This window comes from Netta rufina, assembly GCF_964035555.1.
Source record: "Netta rufina genome assembly, chromosome: 6".
In the NCBI taxonomy this organism is placed as follows: Eukaryota; Metazoa; Chordata; class Aves; order Anseriformes; family Anatidae; genus Netta; species Netta rufina.
This window is the reverse complement of record NC_140129.1, coordinates 33,074,599-33,088,815: the sequence shown is the minus strand read 5'-3', so window position 1 is coordinate 33,088,815 and position 14,217 is coordinate 33,074,599. Positions and strand designations below refer to the sequence as shown.

At 70.2% G+C, this 14,217-nt stretch overlaps 3 protein-coding genes across 3 annotated transcripts; 1 reads left to right on the top strand and 2 right to left on the bottom strand.

The window, feature by feature from the left end:
• Positions 1–70: 70 nt before the first annotated feature.
• AAMP (angio associated migratory cell protein) lies at positions 71–3,310 on the bottom strand. Its single transcript, XM_084288992.1, has 11 exons — positions 3,207–3,310; positions 2,380–2,541; positions 2,138–2,257; positions 1,905–2,044; positions 1,665–1,809; positions 1,489–1,572; positions 1,287–1,402; positions 1,038–1,141; positions 823–913; positions 425–579; positions 71–343 (listed from the first exon to the last, which is right to left on the bottom strand). Exons 1-11 carry the CDS (start codon positions 3,292–3,294, stop codon positions 268–270), a joined length of 1,281 nt encoding a protein of 426 aa, XP_084145118.1. The 5' UTR covers positions 3,295–3,310; the 3' UTR covers positions 71–267.
• On the top strand, positions 3,293–13,925 carry PNKD (PNKD metallo-beta-lactamase domain containing; the record flags this gene model as incomplete). Its single annotated transcript, XM_084288617.1, is given in 14 exon segments — positions 3,293–3,509; positions 3,942–4,116; positions 4,246–4,392; positions 10,078–10,143; positions 11,486–11,561; positions 11,563–11,602; positions 11,747–11,766; positions 11,768–11,860; positions 12,044–12,102; positions 12,311–12,403; positions 12,639–12,787; positions 12,901–12,987; positions 13,088–13,203; positions 13,430–13,925. Coding segments are annotated over 14 exon segments (1,512 nt in total). The 3' UTR covers positions 13,604–13,925.
• Positions 4,483–9,559, bottom strand: TMBIM1 (transmembrane BAX inhibitor motif containing 1). The gene is made up of 12 exons (XM_084289670.1): positions 9,473–9,559; positions 6,825–7,019; positions 6,557–6,651; positions 6,388–6,452; positions 6,238–6,291; positions 6,087–6,137; positions 5,735–5,774; positions 5,603–5,640; positions 5,408–5,495; positions 5,225–5,320; positions 5,077–5,130; positions 4,483–4,960 (listed from the first exon to the last, which is right to left on the bottom strand). The coding sequence occupies exons 2-12, from the start codon at positions 6,997–6,999 to the stop codon at positions 4,817–4,819; spliced, it is 900 nt and encodes a 299-aa protein (XP_084145796.1). The 5' UTR covers positions 7,000–7,019; positions 9,473–9,559; the 3' UTR covers positions 4,483–4,816.
• Positions 13,926–14,217: the final 292 nt, after the last annotated feature.

The following is a 14,217-nucleotide window of genomic DNA, read 5'->3' as shown; positions in this document are numbered from 1 at the left end:
TGGGGGAGGTGGGTGGGGGCAGTTCCAGCTCCTCTCCCTCCCCAGCAAGCAGAGCAGGAGGGGGGGCGAGTTAAGTGAAATAATTTATATAATTAAAGACATTTTCATACAAAACCCCAACCCCAGCCCCCAGGCAGCGAGGGCGGAGCGGGGCAGGCTGGAAAATTACAAAGCAGAGGCTGGAGGAGGAGGAGGAGGAAGAGGAGGAGGAGGGAGCCCCTCGCCCCTGTCCCGCTGTCCACGGGGCGCCCTCCTCCTGCCGCAGCCCTAGCGGTCGGGGCGCTGCACGCAGAAAACTTTGGCTTGGTGGTCGCCGGAGGTCGTCACCACAACGGAGGCATCCCTGGGGGGGGAGACAGGGCTCAGAGGGGGCTGGGGGTTTTTGGGGTCTCAGCACCCAACCTCCCAGGGGTTCCCCGCTCACTTGTTGATGGCGAAGTCGAGGATTTCGGCCGAGTGCCCCCGGTACTCGCTGATCAGCTTCCCCGAGCGGGCGTCCCAGAGCCGCACGGCCCCGTCCAGGCTGCAGGTGTACACCACGGCCGAGCTCTCCTCCCACAGCAACTGCACGATCCCTGACTGCGGCACGGGAGCAGGGAGGCAGCGGGGTCAGCGCCCCCGTGCCCCCACAGCAGAGAGGAGACGGCCTCAGGCACATCCCCTGCGGGCACGGCAGCTGCCTCAGGGGAAACCCGAGGGCCAAGGGAGAAGCAGAAAGCAGGAACCAGCCCCCGGCCAGCCAGGAAAGCCCCTGGGCTCTAAGACAGGCTTGGCTAGGGCCGCAGAAGGTCACAGACCCCGAAAAAGGGCGTAGGGCAGTACCTCGTGTTGGCATTTGTGCCGCAGGGTCTGCGTGGAAAGGTCGTAGATAGCCAGCGTGCCGTCCAGGTAGCCCACAGCAGCCAGCGGCATCCTGCGGAGAGGGGAGCAGGCGTCACGGGGGGCCGGGGGAGGCAGGGAAGGGAGCGTGTGAAGGCCCCGCAGAGCCCCGAGGCGACGAGGGACGACCCGAGGGGCTGGAAACCAACCCCACTCACACGTTGCAGAAGCCCAGCGACTCCACCGAGTTGGACTCGGCCTCCTCGCCCTCGCCGGCGGGGGCCTTGGGGGCCGCGCTCTCCATCCTGAAGACGCACACCACCTGCGGGAGGGGAGACACCCCGTGAGCCCCCCCAGCAGGCTGCAGGCGATGGTTTTGCTGGTTTTGCTGGCCAGGCACGCCTCCTGCTGGCCACCCGTGGCCACCGCAGGCTGCTTTTGGCTAGCAGAAGCCTCCATGGGCTCACCTTGCCCGTGGCGGAGTTGACCAGCTTGGCGTGGCAGTCCACGGAGCCCGTCAGGATCAAGCTGCCGTCCTGGTTGCTGGCCACGCACGTCAAGGGGTCCTGGTGGCCGTCCTGGCCTGTTGTTGGGCAAGGAGGAGAGGCGTGGGCAGCAAGCAGGGTGCTGCCTCCTCGCCGCGCCGCAGGCGATGAATTCCTTCCCTACCTTTCAGCACGTGCAGCGAGGTTCCCTGCTTCAGATCCCAGATGCGCATGGTGCCGTCCTCGTACCCCACCACGGCTCGCTTCCCTACGGCCAGGCAGAACCGGGGCGCTGAGCCAGAGCTTCCCCACGGCCAGAACCGGTGAGGTTCCCCTCCCCGGAGGGTCCCCACGCCTCACCGTCAGGCAGGATCCTGCCGCACGTGGCCGGGCACGCTGGGCCCTGGAAGGTTTTGCAGTCCCCGCCGGGGATTTTCCACATCCAGGAGTTGCCGTCGGCCGTGCCCGCCAGGAGGACGTGGGCCTGGGGGTGCCACTCCATCCACTGCGCGGAGAGGGGAGGGGCAGCGTCACGGGGCAGCAGCCCCCAGGAGGAGGGGAAGGAGCCCCACGTCCCCCCCATCCAGCCTTTTAGCTCACCTCCAGGTCCCCCACCTCGAAGGACCAGACTTCTTCTTTGGCGTCCACCCGCCAGACTTTGATGAGCCCGGACATGTCGCCCGTGGCCACGAAGACGGAGTCGTGGCTGAAGCCGGCGCAGGTGACCGAGTCCTTGTGCCCTAGGGGCGGCAGGGAGCAGAAGGTGCTATCGGGGACGTGGCTGCTGGCTTGGCCAGCCCCGAACAACGGGGTGCCCCCCCGGTGCTCCTCACCTGTGCACTCGAACAGCAGCTCCCCGTCGCTCAGGCGCCACACGAAGGCTTTGTCGTCCTCCCCGCCCGTCACCGCCAGCGTGTTGGTCTTGGGGTCGAGGCTCACGCAGAAGACAGAAGCTTCAGGGAAGAGCAGAGGGACGGGGGGGGCTGCAGGGCAGGCTGGTGGGCCCCTCCCCGTGCCTCCTCCCTTCAAGGGAAGCCAGGAGGAGGCTGGAGGCTCCCCGGCAGCCCCCGCTCACCCGAGTGCAGCGCGAAGGTGACCTCGCTGTCGTCCTGCGCCTCCATGCCGTCCGTGCCCCCCCCCTCCTCCTCGTCGTCATTGTCGTCCTCTGTCTCCCACGCCGGGCCGTCGGGCTCCTCGTCCTCGAAGTCCACGTCCTCCATCTCGTCGGCCAGGTCATCTGCGGGGACAGGGGGGTCAGCGCATGGCACAGGACAGCCGGGAACCTGCCTGGGGGACCACATGGGGACAGGGACAGGGACCGGGGGGGGTCTGAGAGGGACTGGGGGGGACCAGGGAGGGACTGGGGGCCTGACAGGGCCTGGGGGGGGGCCGATAGGGACTGGGGAGGACCTGAGAGGGACTGGGGGCCTGACAGGGCCTGGGAGGGGGCCGATAGGGATCGAAGGGGACTGGGGGGAACCTGAAAGGGACTGGGGGGGGCCGAGAGGGACCAGGGGGTGCTCGAGAGGGCCCGGGGGGGACCCAGAGGGGACTGAGAGGGACCAGGGGGGTCCTGACAGGGCCGGGGAGGGGCTGAGAGGGACTGGGGGGGACCTGAGAGGGAGCGGGGGGAACCGGGGGGGACCTGAAAGGGACTGGGGGTGGCCGGGGGTCCTGACAGGGCCGGGGGGGGCCGAGAGAGACCGGGGTGGGCCCGAGAGGGCCTGAGGGGAACCGGGAAGGGCCTGAGGGGGCCCGGGGGGGTCCTGACAGGGCCTGGGGGAGGCCGAGAGGGCCCGGGGGGGGCCTGACAGGGCCTGGGGGGCCCGGGGCCTGCCCGGGGGCCGCCGTGCCCGATGCCCCGCGGTGGTGCCGGTGCCGGTGGCGGTGGCGGTGCCTCACCGGGTCCGGGCGGGCCGAGCTCCAGCACCTCGATGATCTCCTCGTCGCCGTGGAAGCCCAGCGCGCCCGGCCCCTCGGCGGGCTCCATGCCGGCTGCGCCGCGCTTCCGCTTCCGCTTCCTGCCCCCCCCCGTCCCGCCCCCTTCCTGTTGGTGCCGCGCGGGGCCCTCTGGGAGTTGTAGTCCCGGGGGCGCCTCCTCCCGCTGCCAGCCCCAGCGGGGCGCACTGCGGCTCCCGGCATGCAGCGGGGCGGAGCGGAGCCCGGCCACACCCGGCATGGCGGCGGCGCGCGGTGGCCTGCGCGGTACCTGGGGGGACCGGGGGGCGAGGAAGGGGACGGGGTGGGGGGGGGGGGGACATGGGGACAGCGGGCGGGGACGGGGGGGAGGGGGGCGGGAGGGGCAGGAGGGGCGCGAACGGGGGCCGGGGCGGGATCAAGGACACGCCCCCTGGGCTTTGACCACGCCCCTTATAGCCTTGACCACGCCCCCTGTGGCGTTGACCACGCCCGCTGTTGCGTTGACCACGCCCCCTTTGTGTATAGGCCACGCCCCCTCGTGTTGAGCGCGCCGACTGGGGCTGGCCACGCCCCTTTGGGGCTTGGCCACGCCCCCTCCGGTTTGGCCACGCCCCCTCTGGCTTGGCCACGCCCCGCGCGCGGGTTTGGGGTCGCGCACCGGGACCGGGACCGGGACCGGCACCGGGCGCCCCCCCCCGACCCCCTCCGTCCCCGCAGGGCTCCTGGCAGCGGCCACCGGGGGGCTCCGGGGGGGGCCGCCCCCAACCCGGGGCTGCCACCGGCCCCCACCGGGACCCCCCCCACGACCCCCGGGACCCCTTCCCGAGGGCGTGGAGTACATCCCCACGCGGAAAAAGGGCAAGAACCCCATGAAGCCCATAGGGCTGGCGTGGTGAGTGGGATTTGGGGGGGATACCCCCCTCTAAGAGGGTCCCGGTGCCCTCCCGGTGCCCCCCCGGTGCTGTCCCGGTGTGCCGGGGGGGTCCCCACGCTGTGTCCCCCCCCCTGTTCTGTCCTATAGGGCCATCGGGCTGCCGTGCGGCATGGTGCTGTTCCTGCTGGTGAAGCGGGAGGTGGACAGGAGCCGCCTGCAGCAGCTGCGCGCCCGCCAGCACATGCAGCGAGCCACTGAGGGCCACTACGAGTCCGAGCGCTACCGCAGGGCGTAGCCGGGAACCCCCCCCCAAAAGAAAAAAAAAAACAAAAAAACCCCAAAAACCAAACCCCAAAAGGAGCCAGGAGTTTGGGGCACGCGGAGTGGAAAATTAAAGTGGTTTTATTCGGTTTATAACGCCGCGCGCCCCCACCCCACGGCACATCAAGGGGGGGGCCCACGTTAAGGCACTGAATGGGGGAAGCCCCCCCCCCAGGGCTAGCCTTGGGGCGGGGGTCCCGAAGCGTTTTTGGGGCCGCCACTGGCTTCAGAGCATATTTACAAGCGGATGCGCCCCCACCCCATAATGGGAACCAGCCCCAATTCGCCCCCCCCGGAGGGGCTGGCGGAGAGAGGAGCAGGTTGGGTGAGGAGGGAGGGGGGGGAAAAAGAAGCATTTTGGGGTCGGGGAGGGGGTTATAGGGCGGAGGGGGGGGGCTTAATCCCGGCCCACGATCTGCAGGAGGAAGGTGAAGATGTAGATGATGTCGGTGTAGATGGTGAGGGCGCCGTAGATGTACTCCTCGGGGCTCAGCGTGTTCTTCCTATTGCCCAGCACCAGCTGCGTGTCGTAGGCCAGGAACTGGGGGAAATAATAGGGGACGGGGGACGGGGGGGGGTCAGGCAGAGGTGCTGGTGCCCCCCACCCCACACACCCCACCCCACCCCACCCAAGGGTGCTCCCCGCCGGCGGCTCACCAAGGTGAAGGCGATGGCCCCGATGGCCGCGTAGAGCATGTGGAGCCAGGGGACCTGCGTGGGGACACGGGGACAGGCTGGGGACACGGGGAGGGGGAGGCCGGGGGGGTTGCACGGCACCCCGCAGCCCCCCGCCCCCAAAACTTACGTATTTGAAGGAGAGGACGATGGCGGTGACGATGCCCGTCACCATGACCACGATGCCCAGCACGCAGAAGAGCCCCGGGCACGACGTGAAGTCAACCTGGGGGGGTTAAAAGGTGTCACGGGGGTGTCCCACGGTGTCCCCAAACCCCCCCCCGTGGGGTACATGTCCCCCCATCCCACACACCTTGGTCTGGAAGCAGAAGAGGGTGACGATGATGGCCACGATGGCGGTGATGAGCATGGCGATGAGGACGGCGTTGGTGCGGTACATGCTGCGGGCACGGGGGGGGGCACCGAGCTCACCCCAAAGTCAGGGACACCAAACGGGTGTCATCCATCCCCCCCCCCCCCCCAAAAAAAAAAAACACCCGGTGAGTACCTGGCGATGGTCCCCGTCATGAGCCCCATGGCCAGCGTCTGCGGGACACAAGGGGGGGGCTCAGCAATGGCACGGGGGGGGCACACGGGACTGTCCCCAATGTGTCACCCCCCCCACGAGCCCCCCACTCACAAAGATGCTCAGCAGGATGATGTTCCACGGGAAGCGCCTCCTGGGGACGATAATGGGGGCAGCTGTGAGACCCACACCCACACCCACGGCCCCAAAAACCCCCCACAGCCCCACAAACCCCCCCACAACCCCCCCTACGTCCCCATATGTCCCCATATGTCCCCCTCCCACCTCCCTTAGCCTCGCTCACAGGGGCTGGCCCCAAACCCACACCGGGATCCATGCCCTAAACGCCCCATCCCTCAATACCCAGAGGACCCCCCCACACACCCCAAAACTCTGTTCCCCTTTTTTTTTGGGGGTGGTCCCCAAACTCTGTCCCCTTTTTTTTTTTCGGGTCCCCAGCGCTCACCGGGGCCCCTGGCAGCAGGCCAGCACCAGGTAGGTGACCAGGAAGACGGCACTGGGGAGAGAAGGAGAGGGTCGAGCTCAGCGCCCCCCCCCAAAAAAATGGCATTGGGGTCATCAGGGGGGTGGGGGCCACTCGGGGACCCCATACTCACTACGAGGCGTAGTAGATGGCCACGTTCCTCTGCACGAAGGAGCGCACGGGCGAGCTGCGGGGCGGCAGGGACGAGCATTAAGTGGCGTGCGCCCCCCCCCCCCCAAAAAAAAAAAACAAACAAACCCCGATTCCCCCCCCCGTAGCTCACACGAAGGTGAACACGGCGATGATCCCCACGGTCACCAGCAGCTGCAGCGAGATGATGGCGTAGACCTGCGGGAGATTTCGGGGAGGGGGGGTCAGCACCCGGCCGCGGTGACCCCCACCCAAAAAAAATTAAAAAAAAGGGGGTGGCCGCGTCCCGGCCCCACACTTGCCTTGCGGATGAAGGTGTGCCGGACCCTCTTGTCGTCCCAATCGGCCGCCTGGAAGGGGGAGCTGCCCCCCATGCCCTCGCCTCCGTAGCCATCACCTGCCCCAGGGGGGGGGACACACCTCGGTGACACCCCATGTGGCAGCAGGACCCCCCCACACGGACACCCCCTTCCCGGGACAGGGTGCTCGGAGCGCCTGGGAGACCCCCGGCACCGAGACATCCCCCATAACCCACCCCCCCCACCCCAAAATTAAGGGTCCCCCGCTTACCAAACCGCATGGGCATGGTGGGCATCCCCGGCTGCGGGTACCCCCCCGGTGCCGCGTACCCCCCCGGCTGTGGGTACCCCCCCCCGTAGTGGGGGGGCTGGGGGTAAGCCCCCGGCGGCGGGGGGTACAGCGGGTTCTTGTCGTCGTACGGGGGGGGCGCGTTGGGCTGCGCCATGCCGGCTCCTCGTGGGCACCCTAGGGGGGGGGGGAAAAATGGGGACATCACCAAGCTGCCAGCGCAGAAGCCGCCCTTTAATAGGGCTGGGGATCACGGCGGTGGCCCCGATGGCACCATCGGGTCAGTGGGAGCCCCGTCACCGTCCCCGTCACCGTCCCCATCCCACATTCCCGCGCCCTGAGTCCCCGCTGCCCGCGTCAGGGCAGGGCACGGCCGCGCTGACTCAGGTGACGGCGGGGACGTGACCTCCAGGGCCACCCCCCGGCTGTGGGGTGCCCCCCGGGGACGTGCCAGCCACTATTAGGGCGCCACTGTCACCCCCGAGGGGGACAAGGGGACGGGACCCCCGCGCTGAGCTCCCCCGCGCTGAGCCTCTGGCAGCCACCTGGGCTCAAGGCCAGCAGCACGGCCCCGGACAATGAGGAGGAGGAGGAGGAGGAGGAAGAGGAGGAGGAGGAAGGCAGAACCTCCAAGGCCAGGAAAACAAGAGCGCTGCCATGAACCGCCGCCAGGCCCCCACCCTGACCCCGTGCCAGCGGTGACGTGAGGCCGGGGAGGGGCAGGACGGCAGCGGGGAGGGGCGCGAGGGGCGAGCACCCCGCTGTCCGTGCGTCCCTTTCGGGGTGGGGGCGGCCGCAGCGTCATGTTTGCCACCGCGCTGCCGAAAATAACCCGGCCACGTGGTGACCCCACACTTTTGCTTTCGCTGCCCGGCTGCTTCCCCAAAAGCTGCTGGCACCTCTCGGCCAACAACCCCGCACCCCACATTCCCCCCCCCCGGTCCCCCTCTGGTCCCTCTCCGGTCCCCTCCTGGCCGGGACCGAAGGCTGGAGCTTGAAACGGGGCCAGAACCTCAAAATCGAGCCCGGCCCAGGAAAAAACCCGAGGCAGAGGTGAGGGAACCAGCCCAACGGGTCCCGGCCGCACCCAGCCGCACGCAAACCCCCCCCTGCGTCCCGCCCAGCCCCATAACCACCCCCCCGGCAGCCCCACAGCGTGGCACGCCTGCGTCCCCAGGGCCACCCCAAATCAGCAGCGGGGTCACCTCCCCGTGCCCTTTGCCACAGGAGCCGTGCCACCAGCGGGGTCCGGCCCCGCTGCCCCTTTTCCTCTTCCCCTGGCTGCCACCGAGACCCCGGTGCCCACGGATGGGGCCGTGCAGGGCACCGTGACTCAGCACTGATAAGCAGGGGGGGGGATTTGAGCCCCCAATGGGGGATTTGGGCCCCCAATGGGGGATTTGGGCCCCCTGCCCCGCTCCCCACAACACCCACCCGGCTCAAGGCCCTGCCACCAGCTCAGCGGGGACCCCGGGGTGCCCAGTAGGGCGCGGGGAGCAGGGCCTCCAGGTGGGGTCCCCACGTCCCCATAACTGCCCCGGCTCTGGAAGGGCTCTGCCTTCCCAGAAGAGCCTGGGAACTGGTACCAGTTTGGCACGGCGCGGCGTGGCACGGCGTGGCACGGCTCGGATCACGGGGCCATACACACCCAGGCTCGCCGCCCCCACCCAGCTCACCCCACACACGTCTGTAGGGTCTCAGCACCGCAGCTGCCCCTCTCTGCCCCCTCACAGCCCCGTCCTGGGGGTGCCAGGCGCGTGGGACACTTGTCACCTCCTGTCCCCACACCACAGGGACCCGCGCGCCCCTGCGCTCCCCGGCACCCCGCAGTGCCCGGCCTCACCCCATAAGGCCACTTCCTGATGGGGACCCCAAGGGACACCCCGCACAGTGCCCAGGAGGCCACCGAGGTGTCCCAGCGGTGTCCCCAACCTGGCTCACCCCAAACCTCACCCCGTTCCCCCCACGCTGTCCCCGGGACCCCGCTGTCCCCACGGTGCCAAGCGGGCACACGCAGTAGGACTTTGCCCCGGTTATTGGGATCCACAGGTTGCCTCGCAACGGGGTGGCAGCCCTATTCCCACGGGGCTGCTGCCACCGTGGGGACACCTTGGCGTGGGGTCCCCAAATAGGGCCGTGACCCCCTGGGGACAAAGGGATGGGGGGCACACAGGGATGCCCCCCCCAGTCCCGGGCCCCCCAAGCTGCCCCCCATCCGCTCCAGGAGGCGCAGAGGAAGGCGCCAGCCTGGGGCCACACCTCGCAGGGCCAAATCCCAAAAATCCCAAATCCCATAGGAGTGGCGCGTTCCTGTGGCTCAGGGAGGGGACCCCCCCGCCACCGCCCTACCACCCCCCCGGGACACCCGGTGCCGTGCTGGGACCCCCCCCCCCCCAGTTCTGGGATCCCCGGGGGGCGAGTGGGGTTAATGGGATGGGGGCAGTTTGGCACCGGGGGGAGGGGGACCCCAAATTGCGCTGGGACAGCCGGGGGGCTCCACCCAAGCCGTGGGGGGGCTCCGCGCCCCTTCCCCCGCTCCCCCCCCGGTACCGGCGGTGTGGGACGGGGCTGGGGGGGGCGGTGTGCCGGGGGGGGGGGTCCCGGTACCGGGGGTCCCGGCGCTCCCCTACCTGCTGCGCGCTGCTCCGCCGGGCTGGGGCCGCTCCGCCGGGACCGGGACGGGGCGGGGCGGGGGCGGTCACTGCCCGGAGCCCCCCCCCCCCCCTCACCACCGGGACCCGCCCCGGGGCCCCCCCCGGTTCCTCCCCGCTCCTCTCCGCTCCCCCTGGCGGTGGCGCTCGGTGCCCGGTGCCCGGGGCGGGGGGGGGGCACCGCGGGGACCCCCCCGGGGCTGAGGACGGGGACAGGGGCAGGGAAACGGGGGGCGCGGGGGGGGGGACACCGGGGGGAACCCCCTGTCTCGGCTGTGACGTCACTGAGGGGACCCCCCTCCCCGTGCGTCATTCACAAAGGGGCGCGCGCGCCGCCGGCAGGGGGCGCGCGGAGCTGGCGGGAAAAACGCTGCGGGGGGGGGGGCGCGCCGCTCTCCGATTGGCTGCCGGGGGGGCGTGGCGCGCCGGAGAGGGGCGTGGTTTGAGCGGGGGGGCGTGGCCTCGGGCATGGCGGGGGCGCGCTGCCGGGGAGCGGCGGCGGCGCCCGGCACCGGGACCGGGACCGGCACCGGGAGCGGGGCTGGGGGCGGGGTGTGCGGGCTGGGGGCGGCCGCTTGGCTCAGCCCGGCCCTGCGCCGCTTCGCCGCCGTGCTCATGGCCCTCGCCGGGCCGCTGCTGTTCCGCCTGGGGTGAGTGAGTGAACGCAGGGGGAGCGGCACCGGCACCGGGACCGGCACCGGCACCGGGGGGGGGAGCCGCCAGGGGAGGTGCCGGTGCTGGTCCCCTCGGTGCCGGTGCCGCTCAGCTCCGGGGGTGTCACCGCCCTGGGGGTGTCTCAGCCCCGCTCCGTGCCCCTCCAGCCCTCGGTCCGTGCCCCCCCTCCCCCGGTATCCCCCCGCCGGGCTCCGGTGGGGCTGAGCCCTTCCTGCCCCCCCCCCCTTCAGCTCCCGGAGAGCCCCGGCCGCCGCCCAGGGGCAGCGGGGGGGTGAGGGCACGGCTGCAGCCGCCTTTGTTCTGCCTCCGGCCGAGGGAGCGGCGAGCCCGCCCCCCGCCGTCCCGGAGCCCTCCTGCAGCCCCCCCCCGGGGCCCTCCCCAGCCTCCGGGCTCGGGGTGCAGCCCCCCGGGGTAAGGGGGCGAAGGGAGGCTCCGTGCCCCCGGTTGTGGGGCTGGCACCCGGCCCCGTTCCCCGTGTCCCGGGGTGGCGATGGGCACCTTTGGCCACTGCTGGTTGTCCCCTGGCTGGGCTCATTGCAGTCGTTAATGATGCAATCGCTAATTGCACCTGCCCTGCTAATTGCACCCCTCTGTCTCCTGCCCTATTTCCTTGGGCTGCCCCTCTCCTGCCGGGGGGTGCCGGGGGGATTTTGGGGAGCCCAGAGGAGAGGCAGCAGCCCCGGTGTGCAGGACACACGCGTCCTGCTGCCACCACGGGGCAGAAACGGCCTTGGGGCCGCAGGGACTGACCTGACCCCAAGGTTTCATCTCTCCCCGCTCCCCCTGCCCGGGCCGTGAGGTGGTGGCCGGTGACCGAGCGAGGGGGACTTTGTGCCCGGGGAGGTGGCCTTGGGCTGGGACGGAGCCTGGCGCAACCCCGAGCGTTGCACATCCTTTGTGGCCCCAGTCCCTGTCCCCAGCCCCGAAGCTGCCCTATAAACAGGGTGTCCGGGCACCCTCGGGGTCTGTGGTAGCTGGCTGCGGCACGTGCCACCGCGCTGTCTCTCGCTTCCCTTTTCTCCAGCCCTGCTGCTCTGCCTTCCCCGCGGGGCACCCCGTGCTCCCTGCTTTTCCCCGGTGGCACCGTGGGGACAGCGGGGGACACCGGGTGGCTGGGGACAACGCTGGGAGGCGGCGGCTGGGTGCTGCGATAACCCCCCCGCCCCGTGCGCACGCCCTGATAACGGGGGTGGGAAGCAGCAGGAGCGCATCGGGACCCCCCCATGCCCTCCACAAGCACCTGGCCGTGCTCCCAGCGCTTCCCAAATGGGCTGGGGGCCGGGGGGGCTCACCGGGTGTCCCCCCCCCACACCCCAGGTACAGGCTGTACGCCCGCACGCGGCTCGGCTTCCTCTTCTACCAGCGGCAGGTGAGGAAGGCTCGCCAGCGCTTCCCCCCACGGCCACTCCGTGGCCCAGCCCCTGGGCTTCCGCGGTGAGTTACGACCCCGACCCCAATTCGGGGCTGGTGTGTGGGGTGGGGGATGCTCGGCCTCGCCCCCCCCCCCCCCCCCCTTTTTTCCCTAGCATCTAGGGGCTTTTTTGTGATGTCTGTCTGTCCGCCCGGCCCCCCCCCCAGGGGTGAAAATCGTGCCCATCCCCCGTGCTGGCCAACAACTACAGCTACCTGGTCATCGACACGGGCTCCAGCCGCGCCGCCGTGGTCGACCCCTCTGACCCCATAGCCGTGCAGGTGAGACCCCCCCCCAACCCGGCTATGGGGTTTGGGTGCCCTCGGGGAGGGGGCTCTCTGGCTTTTTGGGGGCGAATCCGCCCCTAACCCGCAGTCCTCGGCGCACGGGGCATGGTGAGGGGATTTGGGGTGCGTGGGAGGTGCCCCCCCCCCAACGTTTCCCCCAAATCTCTGCCCTGCCAGGCTGCCATCGAGGAGGGGGGGGTGACGCTGGAGGCCATCCTCTGCACCCACAAGCACTGGTAAGGGGGAAAGGAGGGGGCGAGGGGGGGTTCTCCGTGCGCCAAAAGGGTGCTGGGGGACCCCTCGGGGTGGGGTGGGGACCCCCAAGCAGAGGCTTCTTGGGGGCTCGGGGGGGCAAGCAGCGGTGCCCAGGGGCGCGGTGTTTGCTGCTGGGGGTGCCCCTACACCTACCCCACTTAGGGGGGGCACCGACCTCTGTGCCCGCAGGGACCACAGCGGGGGGAACGCGGAGCTGCGCCAGCGGCACGGCGCCTGCAGGGTGTACGGCAGCGCCCTCGACGCCATCCCCGAGCTCACCAAGTAAGTCCCGACCCCATACCTGCACCCGTGACCCCCCCCACTGCACCCCACAGTGCCCGTCACCCCCCCACCACACCCCACAGATCCATAGGGTGCGCACCAGTCCCTGCCCCACCTCCCTCACACCCGTTCCCAGAGGCTGGGGATGCCCTGGGGGGGCCGTTTCGGGGTGCTGGGCGTTTTGGGGTCACCCTGACGGTGCCCCCCGCGGCTGGCGCAGCCCCCCTTGGTGACAAGGACAAGGTGACGGTGGCTGCCTGACCTTCGAGGCGCTGGCGACGCCGGGCCACACGGTGGGCCACACGGCGTTCGTGCTGGACGCGGGGCCCTTCGGGGGCCCCCCCTGCCTCTTCTCCGGGGACCTGCTCTTCCTCGCCGGCTGCGGTGAGTAAAAAAAAGCGCAAAATCAGCCAGGATTTGGGCTGGGGAGGGGGAACAGTGGGGTTTTTTTTTTGGGGGGGGACCGCCCCGGTGATGGGCAGTGCGCGTGGGTCCAGGCAGGCTGTTCGAGGGCTCCCCCGAAACCATGCTGGCCTCGCTGGATGCGGCCGTGGGCTTGGGAGAGGACACCCTGCTGTGGCCCGGTGAGCATCAACCCCCCCCAAAATCCCCTCCCGCACCCCCAAACTGCCCGTTCCCATCGTTGGGAGGCGGGGGGGGGGGATGCTGAGGGTGCCCCCCCAGGGCACGAGTACGCGCTGGAGTGCCTGAGCTTCGCCAGCCTGCTGGAGCTCGACAACCCCGCGCTGGAGCAGAAGCTGCTGTGGGCGACGCAGCAGCGGCAGGAGAAGAGGAGCACGGTGAGCACCGAGGGGGGGGCCACCCCCTGACCCCCCCACATCCCCTCCTTATCCTTTGTGCCTCCCCACCCCCCAAATTCCGCTCGCCGGGGGCTGCGCCCTGCGATTGGGGTGGTCGGAGAGGGGGTGCCGGGGGCGCTCGGGGCTGAGCGCATCCCCCCCACACCCTTTTTTTTTTTTTTTTTTTTTTCTTTTTTTTTTTTGGGTGTCCCCCCCCCCTCCCCAGTGCCCCTCCACGCTGGGCGAGGAGCAGACCTACAACCCCTTCCTGCGCACCCACCGCCGGGAGCTGCAGGAGGCCCTGGGGCTGCATCGGGGCAGCGGGGAGCCCCCCGACGCCTTCCGCGCCCGCGTCCTCAAGGAGCTGCGCAGGCGCAAGGACCTCTACAAAGCCACCTAGGGGGTGCCCCCCCACCCCCCCCACCCCGGGATATGGGGACCCCCCCTCACCGCCAGGACTGTGCCGTCGTTGCTGTGAATTTCCCTTCCTGTGGGGGGGGAGAGGATGGAGCCCCCCCTGTGCCACCCCATAAGCGTGCGCCCCATAAGCGGACTCTCCTCCCCGTTTCTCCGCGCCTTGGGGTCACCTGGGAGCACCTCGGCCCCTTCCTGGGGGGGTCACAGCCCCCACCCCATAGTGCTGGCACTGTAGGGACAGCACCAAGGGCTTTTTTCCCCTATTCCCCCCCTGTTTTTTTCTGGGAGTCCCCAATTTGCAGCGCACCAGCTCAGGGCCCCCCCCTCCCCACTCCCCAGGCAGCGCCGTGCGCCCCCCTTTTTGGGGTGGGGGGGGGCTGGGAGGGACCCCAAACACACACTGGCATTGGGGGCGCGGTGCTGGGGGCAGGACGGACACCCCGGAACCCTATAAATAAAACCCCGGATCCGATTTGTACCCGCTCAGCCCCTCCCTCTGTGTTTGGGGGGGGGGCTCCATCCCAAAATTTCTATGGGATCGCTGCCCCTTTAAGAGGCAGGGCCGGGGGTTGCCATAGCGACGGCTGGAAGCGTTGT

Coding starts and splice junctions, on each gene's coding strand:
- AAMP (XM_084288992.1), bottom strand. CDS start 3,294: ATGGAGCCCGCCGAGGGGCCGGGCGCGCTGGGCTTCCACGGCGACGAG. Junction 914..1,037: donor TCGCTGGGCTTCTGCAACGT/GTGAGTGGGGTT, acceptor CCCTCTCCGCAG/GATGCCGCTGGCTGCTGTGG. Junction 580..822: donor GGCACAAATGCCAACACGAG/GTACTGCCCTAC, acceptor CCCGTGCCGCAG/TCAGGGATCGTGCAGTTGCT.
- TMBIM1 (XM_084289670.1), bottom strand. CDS start 6,999: ATGGCGCAGCCCAACGCGCCCCCCCCGTACGACGACAAGAACCCGCTG. Junction 6,652..6,824: donor CACCATGCCCATGCGGTTTG/GTAAGCGGGGGA, acceptor CCCCTGGGGCAG/GTGATGGCTACGGAGGCGAG. Junction 5,775..6,086: donor GCCTGCTGCCAGGGGCCCCG/GTGAGCGCTGGG, acceptor TATCGTCCCCAG/GAGGCGCTTCCCGTGGAACA.